Here is a 20,697-nt window from a genome sequence, read left to right as displayed (position 1 = left end):
CTATCTCTGTCTCTATCTCTGTCTCTATCTCTGTCTCTATCTCTGTCTCTATCTCTGTCTCTATCTCTATCTCTATCTCTCTATCTCTATCTATCTCTATTTCTATCTATCTATCTCTATCTCTCTATCTATCTCTATCTCTCTATCTCTATCTATCTCTATCTATCTATCTCTATCTCTGTCTCTATCTCTATTTCTGTCTCTCTCTATTTCTATCTATCTATCTCTATCTATCTCTATCTCTATCTATCTATCTCTATCTCTGTCTCTATCTCTATCTATCTCTATTTCTATCTATCTATCTATCTCTATCTCTCTATCTCCATCTCTATCTCTCTATCTATATCTATCTATATCTATGGATTCACAGAGGAAACTACTCTGGTCTATAGTGAATGAATAATGGAGAGGACATGTATTTGCATCCTAATAATATTTGCTAAGCGAGTGCTCTGATGTGCTTGGCTGCATTATAAAACATGATTTCTTGGAGTCGAACAAACACAGTACTGTGTTTGGAAAAAAAATACATAAAGATGCTTAATCACTGGCATTCAAGCTGCCATGACACGGCTTTTAGATATAATGTGTTTTGTTTATGTGTGTTTTTTATTACATTGTGTAGCTTTTATGGATAATAAAAGAGTGTATTACAATGGTTTTGTGTACCAGAGAATCTGTCAACATAATAAACACAGAGAACAGTTATTATTGTACATTATTTGTATGTTTACACCACTGTGAGTAGTTCCAGTCCATTAAAAAGCCCATAACTGTTCTCTGCGATAAGCTCACATTTTTAATGTGGTTTTACAGTTGAACCTATGTAAAAATTTTCTCTTTGACGTGCATGTTTAGCAGATGTGCCACCAGAGGGAACCAGAGTTTACAGTCAGCCTCACCACTCAGTACTAATGAGTCCAGGATTGGGAGCTAGAGGCAAAGCCAGGTTCTCTAGTCAAAACAAACCAGTATCTATCAGGCGGATTCAGTTTTCCAACAGTTCCAGCTGTGTGATTTAATGGGCAGTAATTGGTAAGAAGAACATAAATTGTCTTATCTTGCACTTGCACACCAACCTAACAAAGTGCAGTGCAACCATATAAATGCAAGTAATGTAGTAAGTGGGTGCAGTAATAAAGCTCTGTAGATAGAAAATGAAACACCAGGAGGGCACTTAAACTCAAATTGAAACCAAATGTAAAACCTAAAGTAGCACACTACAGTGTGAGTTTTAAACAAAATACAAAGCATTTAAATATTGTTAGAACAGCACATGTGGATGTGACAGTTATTAACTTTTAAAATGTGGGCACAAAGCAAAGGGAGGCTCATGTTTGTATAGAGCACATTAAATAAAGTGGAATATGTAAGATTTCTCTCTCTTTTTAAAAAAACATTTAGTCCCCTTCATAGCATGAGTAATGTGCTCCTTATTGCCTTCATCTCACTTTCTCGACATATTTTTCACAAATCTAGTTCTATATTATTCAGTGGAGGAATATTAAAAAATCTGCAATTTATTATAATTTTGGATAATAGCCCAGAGCCTCAGACAGGTGTCAGAGAAATATTGTTGTGTCTTGTGTCTTTCTGCTGAATTAAACTCTGTTAGGGATGATTCCACAGGCTTCAGTTTTACTCTGTCATCAATCTCTGCAATGAGAGAGCTACTAATGATTGATTCGGAAAATCATGAACGTATGATGCTTTCATTTGTTTTGGGGATCATCCTGCAGGCACATTTGTAAAAGGGAAGATGAGGTTTAAGCTTTTTTTGGAGCTGAGCTGTATGTAGAAACAAATGCTTCTAAGTGCTGGAATCTGTATGGCCTCCATGGGGAAACAAAGTATAATCTCATGTTCCTCTTGAAAATCTACTTTTTCCAACTAAAAGCCTTAAGCTTGGTCTTTGGTTTTGGAACCTGTTCACAACCTGTTCACATATTAAGGAAAAGTAGAGTTAAGCCTTTTTGGAGCATGCAGAACATTTAGAAATCACCTCTCCTTGCTTTTACTTAGAAGTTTTAGAACATAGAACCTTTACTCATCCAGTTGGTAAATCTCATTGTGCATCTGCAAGCCTCTTTGCAACCCACCTCCACCCTAGCTCCTCCTTTCACACATTTGTGTTTGAATGTTTATATCTGTTTGTTCTGTGTTTGGGTTTTGCTTTTGGTTGATTCAATTCAGTTGTTTGTATATAGCGTCAAATCACAACAACAGTTGCCTCAAAGTGCTTTACATTGTAAGATAACGACCCATTAATAACAGATGCATAACGTCAACAATCAGACTACTCCCTATGAGCAAGCAATTGGCAACGGGAGGAAGGAAAAACTCCCTTTTAACAGGAAGAAACCTCCAGCAGGACCAGGATTATGGAGGGGTAGCCATCTGCGGGGGTTTGGGGTAAGGAGAGGGAGACGTTGTGGGAAATAGTCCGAGTTTAAGCTCATGTTTTGTAAAATTATGAATTGATTCCAACAACAACATGAGGAAAAGCTCATTATCACACTGAAATGTTAATAAATTATAGTGGACTGTGCACAGTGTAGAACTGTATGAAGGGGATTATATTCAGTGCAATCATTACATGCTTGCCTTCAGGCATTGATAAAAGCCTCATGATAAATGTTAAAGCTAAATCAAGTTTTATTCCCTAATACAAACAAGCCATTTCGCTAACAGATTGGCACAATTATTTTATAATAGGAAATTAAAGCAAGTTAAGAAAAATTTGGTTGCAGTATACTGTAACAAGATTATAGTGCTAACTCGGATTATGGTTTTACCAAAATATAGCAGATATAGTGGTCTTGTTGCTTATTTAGACTTTTTATTCCCAGAAATGAAGAATAAGCTCATGGAAAAATGCAGACTAACTGCACTTTCATGTTGTTGTTGTGGCAGTTTTCTCAGTTTGTGCATTCTCACATAATTTTACCACCTCCTAATATAACACAGTACCTGCTTGTGGTGCTATTTATTGTTGTGCCACTGTGACAGCCCACTGTTATCAGGAAATTCTTCAGCAATGAACTCCGGTTCATGTTCGCCCGTGATATTAAATCGCTCGCTATGCACGATGAACATTTTTTTGATTTGTAAGTGTATCTCTGGGTTCGATAAAACATTATTCTACTGGATGCTCCGCTGCTAAATGATATCTGATCTGTGGACCAAACAGCTTTCATAAATTATTTCCTCACATTTAATACTGTTATGGCAGGGGATGTCTCGACACAATTAACTAGAAATGAAGCTGTATTGAATACCAGAATATTTAGCAGTGCGAGATTATTAACACCTCAACCAAACTTCGCCTCAGGAGATCCCCTTGCTTGGAATATTAAGTGGATATGTTTATTTAATACAGATATTTTTTCATTAGATACTTTATGGCATAATTATTTTATCCTGGCTTTCAGGGCAAAAGTAAATTGTTTGTCTTTGTTTTTTCCTAATTGGAGAATCAGGAATATGATAAAGCATGCATACCCTGCAGCATGCAGCAGTGCAAAGATGGTTTTAAGCAATCCTAGCCAGAGTTGTCTCTACCGAACTCACAACGCAGGATATGAGATTTATTGGGACTCATTTATCAGAGTTTATTTCTAATTACAGGTGAATGAAGTTACACTTTGAAGCAAACACGGGAATTAGTCCCGGAGTGTCAGCCAGTTAAGTTTACACGACTGAAAGAAGAGGAGGAAATAAAAGCATTAACCTGAAATTCAGTAGCTCAGTCTCCTCATTCTGTCTTGCTGTTGAATATAAACTGGGTTCACGTGTTTTTGCTTTGATACGATCCATCAAATCAGTTTCTGTTTGAGTAGCAAACTCAGCAGTACTATAAATATTTGATTTGGAGCTTAATAGCTTCAACACAATGCGTGCTCTCTATAACCCAGAAAGTTTAGTATTTGCAGTGCTTTGACACAATAGCTCATGCACTACTCATCACTTTTCCACATCCTGCTAAATAAATTTATACCCACGTTGATGATTCCTTTTAGGAACAGCCTTCTATATCGATTTCCTCTCAGCATCTTTTTCTTTCTGCTGAACTGTGCTCGTCATATCTCATCCTTTGGACAGTGGCTCCAGCCGTCCTGTATTCTGTCTGCCATTTTATGCCACCCTTGGTCTCTTTTTACTGTTCCTGCTAATGCATGTTCTCCATCGACCTTTGCACTCGAAGCTCAGCTTGACTGGCACTTTGCTGCTGCTGAAAGGATGGTGCATCATAAATCAGATGACAGGCTGGCTGTGCAAAGACAACTCGAGTCCTGCTCTTTGGCCTCACGTGTTGTCCACAGTGAGCCGACAGATAGCCGCGCAGGAGCTAATATTGCAGAGGCACAGAAAGGAGGAGTTCAATGTTATCTCCTGTAGCACGCTGTCTGGATCTTTGTATTACTGTCCACCTGCAGACAATACCTTTGACCTTTCCCTTCACTACAACTAATCATGTGGAATGAATTGGGAGTTTGATAAAGATCTAGTGGTTCTGCTGTAGAGAGAGATGGCTGCCGTTTTGTTGAGAAAATGAATGTCTTTCATTTATAGGCTTATTGCCTCCAAAGGGAATTTCCGACCCATCACTCAACATGTTGCCTTTTCTTTTATTGTGCTTTTGTTTCTTGGAGCTAAATTTCAGCATCCTTTATGATCTGGTTGGTCAAGTATTTGAGCAATTTGTAGGTCTTTCTCCCCTTTCTTCCTTATTTGACACCATGCTATGGATAGAATTAGCATTTTTTCTGTTTTTTTGTATGGAAACACGGTGAAACATGCAATCCACTAAAATGCAAAAGCGTATAACAAGTAAGGTTTGCTTCCTGAATTGGCTCATTACCTTTAAAAGTAAGGGCTTCCTGGGGCATGTTTGTAACTTTCAGAGTTGGTGAATTGGACCAGACAGAACTGATTCAGGTGGGAAAATGGGGGAGGACGAGCGTATGTGTTTACTAGCCATCCAACCTTGAATGATGAGGCATCGCCATAGCACAGCAGATGTAGTTGGTAGCGGAAAACGCATTTCCTGTGAATGTCGCTGAGGCCACACACCCATATTTCAGAAAATAACCAAAAAGCCCGACTCACATACCTGCAGTAGTAAAAAAAGACAAGGTAGATTGATGGTGTCTCCACATACACAGATGTATTTTTGCCACCACCCAACAACTCAGAATGATGATAAAGACAGTTTCTCTTGTTCATGTGCTGCATGTGTAACAGTGCTCAGTACAGCAGTGCACATCATCACGCCACATCGCAGCTCTGCATTTCTTTCTAAATAAAAAGCTCAAACATGTAAAGTACCAAAATACCATCTCTAAAATAGAACAATGTTACTACATTCATATTACATCAGTTGTTGTGTAATTTAACTTGACATTTACAAAAAGACATAAAACAAGTAATAAGGTCCAGATCAAAAAACAAACTACAGCCCATAGGAAATGCATCAGATCCCAGAGTATTCATTTCTTGCATTTCCTTTAGGTAGATGTGAGCTTACAGTATTGTGCAAAAACTCTTTTGTCCCCCCCCACCCCCATTTCTTCATATCTTGCTCGGAAAATTGGTGCATCGATTTACTGAAATTTGCAAATTAAAAATGGAGATACTATATATAAGTTAAAACAAAGTTGTTCAATTTTTATGAGCTTGAAATTCAATTTTTGGTATGACCACCTCTATTCTACAACATTGTCTGAACCTTCTATACAAGGTTTCTTGTGGATTCTTTAACTCTTTCTCCTATAAAGACAAGCTTTTATTAGATAAGAGATTTGTTAGTCTTCAGGAATAGTTCTCCAGTCTTCTTGAAGGACACTCAAAGCGATTCTTTGGATGTTGGCTGCCTTTTTTTCCTGTCAAGATGATCCCACACTGCCTCACTAATGCTGAAGTCCGGGCTCTGGGGAGGTCAATCCATGACTGATAGTGTTCCATTGTGTGTTTTTCCAACCAGGTATGCTTTTACTGCCTTGGCAGTGTGTTTGGAATAATCATCATGCTGAAAAATGAAGATGTTGCCAATCAGGCACTTTCCAGATAGTATTGCATGGTGGATCAAAATCTATGGTACTTTTCTACATTCAAAACCTCATCAATTTTGTCCAACAACACTGACTGAAATAGAGCCAGAAACCACGACAGTGTCTCCACCGTGTTTTACAGATGGCTGCAGACACTCACTGCTGTACTTCTGTCTTGAACTCTTATTGATGCATTGACAACAAAGATCTGTTCCCACTGATTTTCAGTCCAGTTCTTGTGTAATCTGGCATACCTCAGCAATTTTCCATGTATTGCTTTCTTAAGAATGGCTTCTTGACATCCACGCCTCCACTGAAAGAATTTCTAATAAGGCTTCAATGACCTGCAGCTGGATCAAGTGAAGGGCCTGGAGCCTGGAGAACTATTGGTCAAGCACTCTAAAAAAGAAGGCAAAATATAAAGAAATGAGGGGTGGCTCAAGAGTTTTGCATAATACTGTAACATGAAATTCTGTACACTATTCATGCACTTGCTGACTTGTTGAATTCTTGCTGAATATCACATAAATACACATTTATTTGAGTCCTGGATTATACTCAGTAGACAGAATGAATTGTCACTTCCTATGTATAGTCTGAAACAGTCATTTTTGTCTTCCCTACAGTTTTAATGTGTATGCAGAGGTTGAAAGGGTTAAATATTGCAAATTCCTATAAATGCATGCATGCGCACGCACCTTGCAGAGTGTGCTTTCTACAAACTAAGTCCTCAATATCAGTCACCCCACGGCACTCCATGGTTGATTGCACAAGCTGCTTCACTGAGGGTTTCCCTGGTTCACGGCTCATAATTGTCTACCCTTTCACAGGCGCTGCCTCTGTAAATATGACAGCCTGATTTTAATGTGCCTTGGAACACATAACCCAAACACTAACGCTGCTCTGCATGCCTGAGCAAATCACTGCAGGTGTCACCTAATTATATCATCCACTTGTTCTCTAAGCTGATCTGTAAACAGCGGGACAATCTCATCTTCGCCTCTTTTCCCATCCACCGATCGGTGTAGCTTTGATTAATGACGGTTACATCGAAGCCAGTTTCTCTGCTGTTGGTCTTGTATTTTCACCAAGGCTCACCGTGTGCTTAAGAAAGATAACACGTGTCCAGTTTTTAATGGGAGTTTTGTTCTTGGGGGCCTGTTTGGTATGCATACGCAGTGACTGTGCGGGGGAAAAAAGGGTAAAATCTTTTAAGAAAAAAACCTCACATAGGCTACTGTTTAGTTTTAGTCCATTTGGCTGGTGCATAAGATTCTTGTACACAGGAAACACTTTAAGCTCGCGAGACTTTTTCAGTGACCTGTACTGTCAATCCTGTCCTTCGTGTCCACTCTGCCCAGACCAAACGTGATAAGATCCTCCCCTTATGAATACTGAGCATGAAAAGTGACGAGACGTGTGGGCAGCAAGTGAGTGAGAAAAATATGTAATCTGTTCCAAGATCAGTGTCCATCAGTCTACAACGGCAAATGAACAAAAAGGACTGCATGTTTGTCACTCAGACTTGTCTTGCCTGATCGCAGATAAGAAATTTGGACATGGCAAATCTCCAGACCTGAGTGCAACTTGACATTTCAGACTTTTTCTTTTCAAAGATGCTATCTAACAAAGGTTATAGAGGTTGGACAAGGTCTTTGTGAAAGCTCTCAGTGAAGGAATGATGAATGTGGGGATTTGGTTGGTGCAAGCTGTCATCAGGCACATGTCTCTTGTATGGTTCTCAAAAATTAGTAGAAGGAATAACTAGAAACTACCAAATTAAAAGCATTTAATATGAACTGATTTAGAGAAATTATTGCACACCTCCTTTGTGCCAAACTACAGCACAGGAAATAATAGTATTATTTTGCCATAGTCTTTCTCAAAAACACACATCCCCTGGCATCTGTGGCTCAACAGAGGGGAAAAAAGGAGACATCTTTAGATGTGCACAGTTTTCAAATGCTCTTTGTCATTAAACATACATTGCTCTGCTAAAGTCTTGAGCTTTATACTTTGTTTCCAAGGAGCTAACTTGGTTTTTTTGTTTGTTTTTTAAAGTCAAGCAATAATTCTCCAGGCTTTCTTTTTTAAGTCAGTTGACACTGACCTGTGTATCATTCAAACACAAAATCCTAACTCTAAGGATGGACCAGTGTTGTATCTGCACATAACAGACAACTCAGCAAAGCACCTGCTGCAATAACACAAAGCTTATTGCGTTACATCTGGCCTATCAGCTCTTCCGTCTACTGTTCACGGTGGCCGAGGAAAGCAGGGAGAAAAAGATGAAATTTGCTAGATTACAGAAGAAATGGACTGAAAATCAGTGGTAGCAGGCCTTATGGAGCAGTCTATTGAATTTGGAAATGTTTGGTTTGAACTGCTGTCACTATGTACAGAGGAGGTCAGCACAGAGGTATAGCAATGAGTGTGTACAGCCATCTGTAAAACATAGTGGGGGCTCTGTTATGGGTTGAAACTCAATTTCAGCCATCACCATGCAATACTATCTGGAATGCATCTGATTGGCAATGGTCTCATTTTTCAGCATGACAGTGATTCCAAACACACTGCCATTACAGTAATACAGTACCCAGATAAAAAAAATAAAACCCAATGGAACCATTTACCATACTATCTGGAAAGCATCTGATTGACAGCAATTTAATTTTTCATCACTCATCCAGCACGGTGGTTAGCACTGTTGCTGCACAGCAAGAAGGTCCTGAGTTCAGTTCCACCATCAGGCCGGGGTCTTTCTGTGTGGAGTTTGCATGTTCTCCCCGTGTTTGCGTGGGTTCCCTCCGGGTACTCCGGCTTCCTCCCACCATCCAGAGACATGCAGTTAGTGGGGATAGGTTAACTGATTAATCCAAATTGCTCATAGGTGTGAGCGTGAATGGTTGTCTTGTCTCTGTGTGTTAGCCCTGCGACAGACTGGTGACCTGTCCAGGGTGTACCCCGCCTCTCACCCTACAGCTGGGATAGGCTCCAGCGCCCCCCGCGACCCTGAGAAGGATGAGCGGAAGCGAATGGATGAGGGTAGATGGATCACTCATCCTAAACACACTGCCAGTGCAGTAAAAGCATACCTGAATAGAAAAACCACACAGTGGAACCCTATCAGTCATGGATTGGCCTCCCCAACATTATTGAAGTAGTGTTGGATCATCTTGACAGAGAACAGAATCAAAGGCAGCCAACATCCAAAGAGGAGCTTTAAATGTCATTCAAGAAGCCTGGAGAGCTATTCCTGAAGATGACTTAAAGAAATTACAAGGAAGCTTGTTGAGAATAAAGGTGGTCAAATGTGAATTAATATTAATATATGATACCAAATATGGACTTTCAAGTTCGTTAGGAAAGTACAAATTCTGTTTTGGCCTTATATTGTATTCCCATGTATGTTTGCAATAAATTCCCCCGCCTATTTCCAATTTTTGTAGGAAAGCAGAAAGAAATGAGGGTTGGTTCAAGACTTTTAAATAGTCCCGATGACATAAATGGAAAGCCTTTCACGTTACAGCTGAAAGGCTTCTTATTCCTTGAGATAATTTCATATTTTTATTTCTGATTGAGGCAGCTGGCATCTTTATTGGTCTTTAATGTAATATTCCTTGAATAACATTTCAGTGCTCTCAAACAGGTTATTGAATCATTAGTGTTGTGAGCAGCTCTATAGAGCCTCATTCAGGGAGCTGTGTTTTACCCTCAGGCCTTTGTTTCAAATGATAGAAGTGTCAGCTTTCCACAGCTTCCATTTTCTTCTCCAATATCGAAATAAAATCATTTTGTAATCTCAGTCTCGTGAAGATAAATATTCTTGTCAGGTCTATAAACGCAGAATTTTCAGGTTTTCTATCTGTCAGACCTGCCATCCTGTAATAGTTTTTAGAGTGGTGATTGTCCAGAATTTGTGTGACATTAATTGAGCAAGATGTGGAGTGTAATATTTATCTGTCAGCACCGTTGATAGAATCATGGCTTAGATAATAGCTGAGTGAATGCTTACTGCCACAAAATCCCCACTACTTTTCTCACTTGTCTCACCTCCGCCCTCACAGCTTTAGTAATTTATGGTTTTAAGATGGTATCTGTATGCTGGAGAGAAGTTATGATTGGACAGTTATTCCTACTTGTTTCATCAACTATTGGTCTTCTGGGAAGTGTTTGGCAAGCCAAGCCATGATTTTGGAAAAGGGGGATAGTGAAGCCCCTGTTGGCCCGCTGAATGCCTTGTGATGTGGCTGTGGCTTCACTGAGGCAGTGCCAGTGCCCACATGTTGGCAGCTCTGCTGTGAGTTGTCAGGAGACACTGAAGAACTAAACTTTTAGGTTAGTTAATTTTTCATAAATTGTATGTGTGTCCCCTTCCAGAAGTGTAAGTATGCATCATAGTAATGAATGATGAGAATATCCAATTCCACCACATCCCAAAGGTGCTTTATTAGACTGAGACTGGTTACTCAGTCTAATAAAATGGCTCTGAACTAAAACAGTGAACTCATTGTCGTGTTTAAGAAACCAGTTTGAGATGATTTGTGAGAACTTTGTGAGATGAAGCATTATCCTGCTGCGAGCAGTTATCAGAAGATGGGTAGACTGTAGTCATAAAGGGATGGATATGGTCAACAACAACACTCAGGTAGGCTGTGGGGTGTAGTTGGCACCGAGGAACCCAAATGTGCTGAGAAAATATCGCCCCGCACCATGAGGTTGCCTTCCTATCAGCGTGAAGCAGTCTGGCCATTCTCCTCTAACCTCTGGCACCAACAAGGCTTTTAGAGCCAGGGACTTCCACACACAGAATATTTTCTCCTTTTTGGGCCACTTCTGAAAAACAAATAGACAAACAATGAGGTGGTTTTGTGAGAAAATCCCATTAGAATCCCATTCTGAAATACTCAGACCAGCCAGTCTGACACCAACAACCATGCCACATTCAGAATCTCTTAAATTCTGATGCTCAGAATTGGCTCAGTTTGAATTTCAGGGGGTCAGCTTGACCGTGTCTAAATGCCTAAATTCATGGAGTTGTTGTCATTCATTTTTGCTTGTGTGTGTGTGTGTGTGTATATATCGTATTTTGCCCTTGTACACTACACAAATGCAGTTTTCAAAGCACTGACAATGTGTATACTTCGAAAATGTGCATTTCAGTGAAATTAACTTCTCCTCATAATTTAATGAGCTCCAAATCCAAAAAGAGCAGTTCAGAGCAATGAAAGTCAACCAGAACAAAAGTATGAATGCAAACAATGACGTTGCTCACTGATGTGGGGGACTTAACGTGGGGATTTAGTATAGCTGAGAGATTCTGTGGAGTCGGATCATTGGAGGTTTTTCAGCTTAAACCAACATAAACAGTTGGTATGAAAATACCACTTAAAAGACTGGACTAACTGGTCTGCTATCCTCTCACCTGTGATTTGGACACAACAAATTCAGAGTAAAAATATATGTATAGATTGTAGACTATGGGATAAACTGCTGGCATCTAGATCTGACAACAACAGTTATTTTATCTGCTATTATCTAAGCTGTGAAGTGCAATAATGGCATCTGACTGTTCTTTTAGTGTCTGTAATAGATGGATTTAAGTAAAACACAGATAAAAGCAATGATTGAATATGTTACTTAGGAAAAAAAATCTTCCTTTTAAAAAAAAAAAGCATAGAAAGCTGATCCAGACACAGAGTAACTGAGATATTTGCAGTCATTAAATGTTTGGAGAAGAAAAGTAGACTCTTTTGCACGAGGTAATTACAGAATACATTATATGTATTATACTGCCTAAAGATGCACTTTTTGCTCTAACTCAGTTTTCAGAACAGCGCACCCAAAATACAAATATACAAATAAATACACATTTTTAAAATTATTGCATACAAAATAATCCAGTTCAGTCCTCATCAAATGTCTCACTTTGCAAGGACAAGTCTCCCATACCAACGACTTTTTAAAAATGCTCTGGGCTATTCAGGTTAAGCAGGATGTCTGCTGAATATTATTTTCTTTTTCAAATAGCATCATGCTAAATTATTCAGAGAATTAAAAAAAAACATGGAATTACATCTCCTACTTTCCATTCTGTGTTGCTGAAGAAAAAGCAGCGGCAGATGGACCGCATGTAAATGGATGAGTGCGCGTTTTTCCATCACTGGAAAAGAGCACTGCGTCACACTGGATATTTATCATAGAGCAATTGAGTAAGCGGTGAGACACGGTTTCTTTCACAGTGCCAAAATAATATCCTGTTGTGATGATTGTAATCAAGTTGGCTTTGTGCATTTACATCAGTGATATATGGTCGGACTTTACTCTAAATTGATTCACAGCTTACACGGCAGAGGGACATTCTGAGTCAAAATAATCAAGTAGAGTGCAGTGAAATTGTGTTTGCAGTCGCAAATAACTCACAGAAACGCACAAGCTTTCAATGTGGCTTTTCTACTTGTTCTGAACTTGTAGTTATTGGAGTTAAAGCATTGATTTCCTGAAACATGAAAGCTTATTATTTTCAAAATAAAATGGGAGTAATTTTCTTTCTTTGGTTAAAACAGGATAAATATTGAATGCTGTGCTGTGTGATAATTACAGTCTGCACAGGACCAGTAGATGGTGGTGTCTTCACTCATTTGCTCCAAACGCTGACTGCATGCACCAGCCTCTCTCTTGGACACACACGGTCTCTGTCGCTCTAGTTTTCTTTATCGGCTCGCCACATCTCATCGCAATCAAATGTGATTCAAAAACAAGCGATTAAGTTAAATAAAGTTGTGCGATTTGTTGCTTTCTTTACTCCTGAAGTAGGTGATTATCTAGTGAACGCTATCAGCTTTTTCTCTTTTTCCTTCCTTTTGAACCACGAGATATTTATTTTGTCTTGCCTTGCTAAAAAGTTAGTTTGATCTCTCTGTACGGCTTTTTGCAATTTAATTTTTTTTTTGCCTCCCATCTCCAAGATCAGTCTTCCCTATAACCACAGAATTATGCCGTTTTCTTGATTTAATGGTATAATTATCCAGCAGACAGAATTCAGTTACGCTTGCTGTGCCGCTCCTGTGATTAAAGTTAATTTGAACATGTGTAGCTCCCGCTCGGTTGTGCGCCTTCTAGGACCACACCTCCCCACAGCCTCCGTCCCATCTCCCCTCCCTCACTCATATCCGTCCCCTTTCCTGCTCCCTCCCTTACATTGCAGCGAGGCAGTCGGTGCGCCTGAAAGAGTGAGCGAGAGCTCCAAACTGTCAGAGAACAGCAGAGTTTGCTCTCCCGGCTTTCAAGGGTCTCCTCGTTTGTGAGGGAAGGAAATGAAGAGGAAGAGGATCGTCCTGAATTCTCAGTGACTTCTTGAAATCAGAAACATCCTTAATGACTTCAGGCTTCTCGCAAACCTGAGGACAAGTCTTGCTGATTGTTAATCTCCAATTTTAACCTTACCCAGAGTGGATTTAGAGAACAAGCGAGCAGAAGGCGGGTGCCAGGGGGCGCCCGGCCCGTGCGTTTGGGCCGGCGTAGCGCTGGAGTTGGTGCAGGGGAACTGGAGTGCGGGGCCAGGTGGGAATGGTGGTCCTGGTCCCGGCGGCGGCCCGGAAGTAGAAGAAGCTGGCTCGGGCTCCGGGTTCGGGTCCGGGTATGGCGGTGGGGAGTGGGCAGAAGGGGGAGTGATGCTGAACGCGATCTGGGAAACTGAGGGGCTACAGACGGTGGGCATCGTGGTGTTGGTGTTTGCCTCCATCAAGCTCCTGCACCTTCTGGGGCTCATCAGCTTCTCAGAGGGTAAGACACTGATTTGGAGGTTGTTGGGGTGGTGGAGGGAGGTGGAGGGAGGTGGAGGTTGGCAGACAGAACAAGTTAAAGCTTGCTCACTGATAGACTGTAATAAGCCTTGCTGATGTATTTTCAATCAGTCTCACCTTTTCAGCTTTCCACGTCTGCTCCCTCGACTCATTAGATTCACTCTCTGTTTGCTCGAAGTTCTCTGAAACTTTCTAAGACTGCAATTTGAAAAGTTTTGAAGTTAACTGAGGTAATCGTTATGCCAAAACAGGAGTGGGAAGCACAAAAAGACGGTCTAATTAATGCGTAGCAAAGGAAATGTCACAGAAGTATGCGTGAGCTTGTGATGAGATCGAGGAATGTCTTGAGCAGCAAAACGGTGGCACTTCTGAAGGATCAAAACATTTGAGAGGCAAGAGAATTTCTGTATTTCAGACCTTAGAAGCCTCTGTTGTTTTCTTGTGCATGCATTTCACTTTGCTCTTGAGGAAAACTGAGCGGGGAAGTTCGGCAAGCGCAGAATGAGAAAAGAAAGCGTTCAGTTTAGACCTACTGAAGCTGTCTCGTTAAATAAAGTCGAGCACTGTGGTAAGCACTTCAAACCGAAGAACAGCACACGCTGCTCAGTAAATACACCTTAACCTGTAATTAGAATAATCAATCAAAGGTGGGTGCATATTCAGAGGGGCAGCAAGTAAATAGAGAGGCGATAATGTGCTTTAGTCAGTAGCAGGAAAAAGCCGACCTGACCCGACCTGAGACGAGTGTTTAGATGGACGTGTTAGCGTCTGTTGACTGTCTCTGGCTGTGCCGTTTCAAAAGCACCTGGGAGCTGGGTTTTCATTTGGGTTGGGGGGATGGTGAACCTCACGCCCGACGTAACAGTTTACATGCCTCGCTAAACACTGGCGACTCAGATTTCCCCTCGCTCTGCATCTCCAAACGCAGCTGACATGATATTGATTATCGGCGACGGTGAGATTATACAGATGTCAGGGCTGGCATGTCGGGTGCCGTTTGCCTGTTGATGTGATTTATATTCCACGGAGCCGTCTCAGAGCCTGATTACTTACAGAATGCATGCGCCGGCGGTGCCCGACAGGCTGTCAATGTGGATATCGATGTTTTGTTTGTGTTTGCAGTCGTTTTCAGGACGAGGGAATGGTAAAAAGATATTGGGAGAGGGGCTGAAAATGCACGCGAAATGCTTTTCATTAGGCAAATAGGTTTTCAAATGAGAGACCACAAATCTTTTTGTAATCATATCAACACTGGCAAACGCAAGCTGTGTGTAGTCTTAAAATCTCCCACGATGCATGCGGGGGTAGAAAGAAGTTAAATTTTGTAATTAAGCCCATACAGAAGCAAATAAATCATCAAAACTCGAGGTGCAACTAAGAATTACTTTTTAGTTTTATTCCTTTCTTGATTGCTCAATTAGTAAAGGTCCTTTTTTCATTTCACAGATCCCATGTTGACATAAATTGCTCTTTCCATCTAAAGATCTTGTTAGTAAGCAAGCTAAAAGCCAATAAAGGCCTGAATATATTTAGTCAACAGCACATTATTCCACAGTTTCTGTTTCCCTGTAACTGCTTCTATAGCGCAGATATCTTAATGTGTAAATAGGAGAACTTTGCACTGTGTTAGATGGCATCTTTTATAGAGACAGACCAGTTGTGTTCCCTGTTTCCACTGCTCGGTTAAACAAAGCTAAATGTCTTGAAGCGAGGTTTGAATTAAACACAAACTGATCATCTCAACCAGGATTCAGCAGGACAGACAACAAGCATGTTTCCAAATGGTTTAAGGGTATTCTGCACATTTGTAAGTTTCTTGCAGAAAGAGGAGCTAATAATGAGTGGAAACAGGTTTGTTTTTTCTGCATTTTTCAAAACTCAGAAAACAACTTTAAGGTCATTATTCAGTCGGCGTTCATATTTTCAAGTCAGCAGGGGCGGAAAAAACTAAAAGAACTGCATTTCAGAAAGGCCAAGCTAAGATCAGGATTCAGGGCTTGTGCTTGCAAATATCTGAGTTGACAGTCTTAACCGCCGAGCATCTGCGTAGCTTCACTTGTATATAAACCTCACAGTTGTATAGATTTACCTTTGTAGCAGCTGTCACGTTCTGCAATAACTAAAATAGTTTGTTTTTGCCCCTTTTATTTTTGAAGAAACCTCCAGGGACAGAGGTTCACTGAAAGCGCACGGTCTGCTTAACATTCATACAGTCAGACACGTTCACAGCTGGGAGCTGCCCAGTACGATCACATCCCTCTACTGCAGGCCACCTGAGCTGCTCCGCTGGGGCTTCTGCAGGATAAAGGTCTTTCTTTCAAAAGCCTGTGTGGGGTAAATGTTGAGGGAGTTTCTCAGCTGCGCTGTAGATTTAAACTGGCAACGTTCCAGTCACGGGAGTTATCTCGAGCCGAGAGCACGCTCTGGATGTGTCCCAGCACTGCTCCGCTCTTTACTGTAAAGAGTCAGCTGGCAGCAAGTAAGAAACTGTACCCTTTGTAAAAAATCAAGTCTGACCTCCTGGGATTGATTATTTCGACTTCACAGACTGTAAGGACCTCAGATCCTGAGAAATAGTTTATTAACAGCCTCTCCCTGCTCCTGGCATGCTTTCACGTTGGAGAAATATAACAGGACTATTGCATCAGACCGTGCACAATCACCAGAGCATTCACTGTGAATAAAAGTAAGGTCTGGCAAGCTGCACAAAAGTCACTTGCTTCAGTTTAATTGTGAATGCAGCAGAACTGATGCATGTGTGCTTGTATTGTTGCCATTGAGCAGAATGGCAGCGCAGCTGGCAAGTGTTTGCCCACCTCGGCTAGCGAAATAATGTAATGACCACTTTTATTAGAGACTGAGTTAAAGATGGAGAAATTACGATGTTTGCTTGTTTTTTGCTGAATAATCAACCACCAAGCCTTCTCCTCCTCCTTGCAGAATAGCGAATAACAATGTAGATTCTTACACTTGCTTATTCACAAACATATCCAGATCCTTCTCACACGTATGTACATTTCTACTTACATAATGCAGTATTGCAAACTGCTGAGTAAAGACTCAAGCCTCAAGGTGCAGGCTAATCAGTATGTCACGAAATGATGAATTATTCTCTGGTTCAGCTGTACACAGCAACACCCCCGACAGTAACCTCGTAGCCCTGCAAACACGCACACACTGCATGCAATTACCAGAACGGTGATGGAACGCTGTGTCAATTTGGACCTGCCGTTTGTTTATTACCGGCTCAGAGGACGGAGCATCTCAGCACCGACATTCATCTAACAATGTTCTTATGTTCTGTGTGACCTTGATTGGATTTTCAAAGGCGGGCAAATAAAAAGAATTTGTGTCAGCAACTGACCAGGACCCTTTTTTGTTCCCTATTGCCTGTTTTTATTTATTTATTTAGAGTGGTAATAAAGTGCTAATGAGCATGTTGGCTCAATTTGTTGGTGCATAAGTGACAGGACTCTTATGTACCAACAAATTATGCTTGTAGATGATGCAGACAAAAACTCCAGTAAAATCAAGCCAAGATAATAGAGCCAGACATAATAATCACCTGCAATTAACTGGACCGTCATCATAGCCACTCTTATGGTTTCAGTCAGTTTGGACACTTGTACTATTGTGTAGTACGTTACAGCTTACTTCTGCATGCATTTTCACAGGGCCGTGTGAGATCAAAGGTGAAGGGGTAAAGCTGAACGCGGCGTGTCAGGCACCTACTTAAAATGACATTTGACGCAGTCTGCAATTTTTTTTTACCCACAGTGGCTGAAATAAATCTACGACTTTTAGCGCGCTACAGCTAACTAGCATCGCTGGTGTTGGTGTACCCTCTTTCTAGCAGCTAAAACTTGCTTTATCGTCCCTTCCTTTCCCTGAAATGGGGATAAAAGGAAGCAAGAATTGAGGGCTTCTCAGTTAACTTTTTAACTGAAAGCACAGCATTGAGATACACTCAGTGACACGCTTGTACACATAGAATAGTGGGTGTTAGTATGGCGGTACCTAATCTGAAACACATCATGTTGTTCATTACTTTGTTGATAATCACATATCTCATGGATGGTTTGAAGAATGATCGACGAAGGTCCTGGTTTCCATATTCTCCCTGTGTCAGTGTGTGTTTTTGCTGGGTACTCTGATTTCCTCCCACAGTCCAAAGACGTGATGGATTCTAAATGGTAAGGCAAAATTCTAAATTGCCTGTAGGTGTGAGTCGGCTGTCTGTCTCCATTCAGTTAAATTCAGCTCAATTTATTTAAATAGTGGCAAATCACAACAACACTCAAGGCAAATTGAAAGGTAAAGACCCTACAATAATACAGAGAAAACACCAACAATCAGGCGATCCCCTTTGAGCAAGCTTTCGGCAGTGGGAAGGAAAAACTCCCTTTTAACAGGAAGAAACCTCTGATGGAACCAGGCTCAGGGATGGATCACATCTACTGCCACCAGTTGGGCTGAGGGGAGGAAGACGGGAGAAAAGACACTATGCGTTAGTTCTGCAAACAGATTGGCAACCTGTGTGGGGTGTACCCCTCCTCTCCTCCTGTGACAGGTGGGATAGGCTTCAGCAACCCTGAATTGGAAAAGGGGAAGAAAATGGATGCACAGTCATATGGATGAAGCCAATTGAAGCACCACCAGTTGGTTTACATTTCGATATCTCTACAGATACTGCATTAATTGTCTTTAGACAATTTTTATGTCCTGCTGTCCATTTCCACTGCTTTAGCTTGTGAACACCTTTTGTTAAACATAACTAACACATTTTAGATCAATGTGCTAAGTTAAGAAGATGAACATGCTGATAGCGCAAATATAGTTAGAGCTCATTGTGACACCGCTTTTGTTTCAGATTTCTTTGATTGGGTGTTAAGGATCAACCAAGCTTTGCTGAGTGTTATAATCGTGCTCAGCTAATGTTAATAAGCAGCAAGATGTCTAAAGCCTGCTGCGTAAAAATCTTTGGAACCCACAGCTGGTGAATTTTTATCATCCAAAATTATGAGTGACCTTTCTGTTGCTGTTTGGTGGCATTTATTTATGATCAAGCTGTTCTGACATGCCTGTCATTGATAATCACATCATCTCGGCATGAAGCTGGCCATACAGTAGGACAGGGGTAGGCAACCTTTCTGATGGCGAGTGCCATTTAAAATTTCCTCAGAAGTCAATGTGCCATATGATTGCATTAGCAATAAATTTAATAACGCTCTTTATTAACAGTTACACACTATATAGAACCACTTTATAGAATTATATTTGTTCGCAGATGTTGGCAGCTATCAGCGAATAGTTATCAGCAATTTTGAAACAAAAAAAGACACTTTTTATCCATAACAGCAAATACAGAAAATACAGAAAATACAAATGCTATTGATGGTCTCCTCACAACAATGATAAGAAAAATAAACTAAGCCAATATGGCATGTCTGTTAATACAGAGACACACATGTTAATGTGATCTCTGGTCTCCCACTCAGAGACACGGGTCTCCAAGTGTCCAGCATTCAGACGGCCACCTGAGGACACTCATGTGAGAGAAAATCTGCTCACACAGATATGTAGAGCCAAATACTGTCAATAAGGCCTCTGCAATGTTCTGAAGACAGTTAAACTTGTCAGGTAGTGATGTCCAGCAGGTGACAATGCAAGCTCCATGAACACGTACATCTATGGATTCCAGCTACTTCGATGCTATATGTATGATTTCTATACATTTTACGTCAGATAAAAACTTTGGTTGTAAGCTTCAGATAATTATTTAATAAAAGCTGGACATTTTAAATGAGAATAAGAAAGTATTTCTTTGTGCCCCCCTCTCCCTGTTAATGCCCTACCTGGCCCCCCTGGCAAAACTTTGCTAGACCCGCCCCTGCACAGTTACCAGCTGTCAGCTACTTAGAAAAGGATCCTGGTGTTATTTGTCTCTCAGTTCATAACTTCCCTTCAACTCATTCATGTCACCTAAAAGGTAAACATGTTTCTCCATCACCTGTTCAGCTCTGATGATCCAGTAAGGACATCTCCTGGTTTCATCTTCATGTTTCCCTCTTACCACATATACAAACCGACATCATGACCAGCAGCTTTTACAGCTGTGGCTCCAGCAAACATCAGCTGATACTAGAAATTAATATTAAATAAATTCTAACAACAGCTGATCAAGTTTAAACGTGCTGCTGTTGTTTAGCGCGACATCCGCTGGTTTCCTCTTTCTGGTGCAAAGTGGGCGATAAACAAACAAGAGAGAAAAGCCGATCAGCTGATCATTGATCAGTTTCATGATTGAAGTAGCAACAGGAGAGGGAGGGGAGAGAATGAGAGGAGAAGAGGCAGCTGTGCAGCAAAGACACAGAATAACTCCAGCTTTGTGTCCTTTTTTCATTCTAGCTGAAGTCCGGGACAAACTGTTCCTTTTCACCTCAACACGAAACGCGTAATATTTTCTCTCAATGCGGGACGATTCCGTCTTTTTACGGGGCGTTTGGCAACTCTAATAACTAACCTTATAAATTAAATAAAGTTCACTATCAGTAAGTAACATCATAGCACCCATCCAGCAGTATAGAAACTCCGTCATGCTAGCTAGTACGCAGTACGAGTTATTGTAGCTGACTGTAAAAAGTCAGCACAACGAAAATAAACTGCACCTAAACTTGGTTTATATCTGACCCAGAGAGACTGCAGGTCATAACTTCTTACCTGAAGCTCAGTTCACCTGACAGTCGCACCGGCGGTCTCTCCTCCTGCCTCCCCTTTCTCTCATCCACCTGCTGGCCTCCACCACTTGCTAATTTTACTGAATCTGAGGAAGCTCCACCATA

At 40.9% G+C, this 20,697-nt stretch overlaps 1 protein-coding gene across 8 annotated transcripts in view; it reads left to right on the top strand.

The window, feature by feature from the left end:
- The window catches only part of kcnip4a (potassium voltage-gated channel interacting protein 4a), a 147,895-nt gene that overhangs the window by 101,177 nt on the left and 26,021 nt on the right, over positions 1-20,697 (top strand). The window contains exon 1 of one of the 8 annotated variants that reach the window (XM_040012231.1): positions 9,319-13,835. The exons of the other annotated variants lie outside the window; for them this stretch is intronic. Coding sequence (XP_039868165.1) covers positions 13,724-13,835 — 112 coding nt within the window. The 5' untranslated portion in view covers positions 9,319-13,723. Of the gene's footprint in view, positions 1-9,318; positions 13,836-20,697 lie in introns of those variants that run through there. 8 annotated transcript variants of the gene reach the window in all.

The sequence above is a fragment of the Simochromis diagramma genome, unplaced genomic scaffold, assembly GCF_900408965.1.
Source record: "Simochromis diagramma unplaced genomic scaffold, fSimDia1.1 OVJJ01000604.1, whole genome shotgun sequence".
NCBI lineage: Eukaryota > Metazoa > Chordata > Actinopteri > Cichliformes > Cichlidae > Simochromis > Simochromis diagramma.
This window is presented reverse-complemented; position numbering and strand designations above follow the sequence as displayed.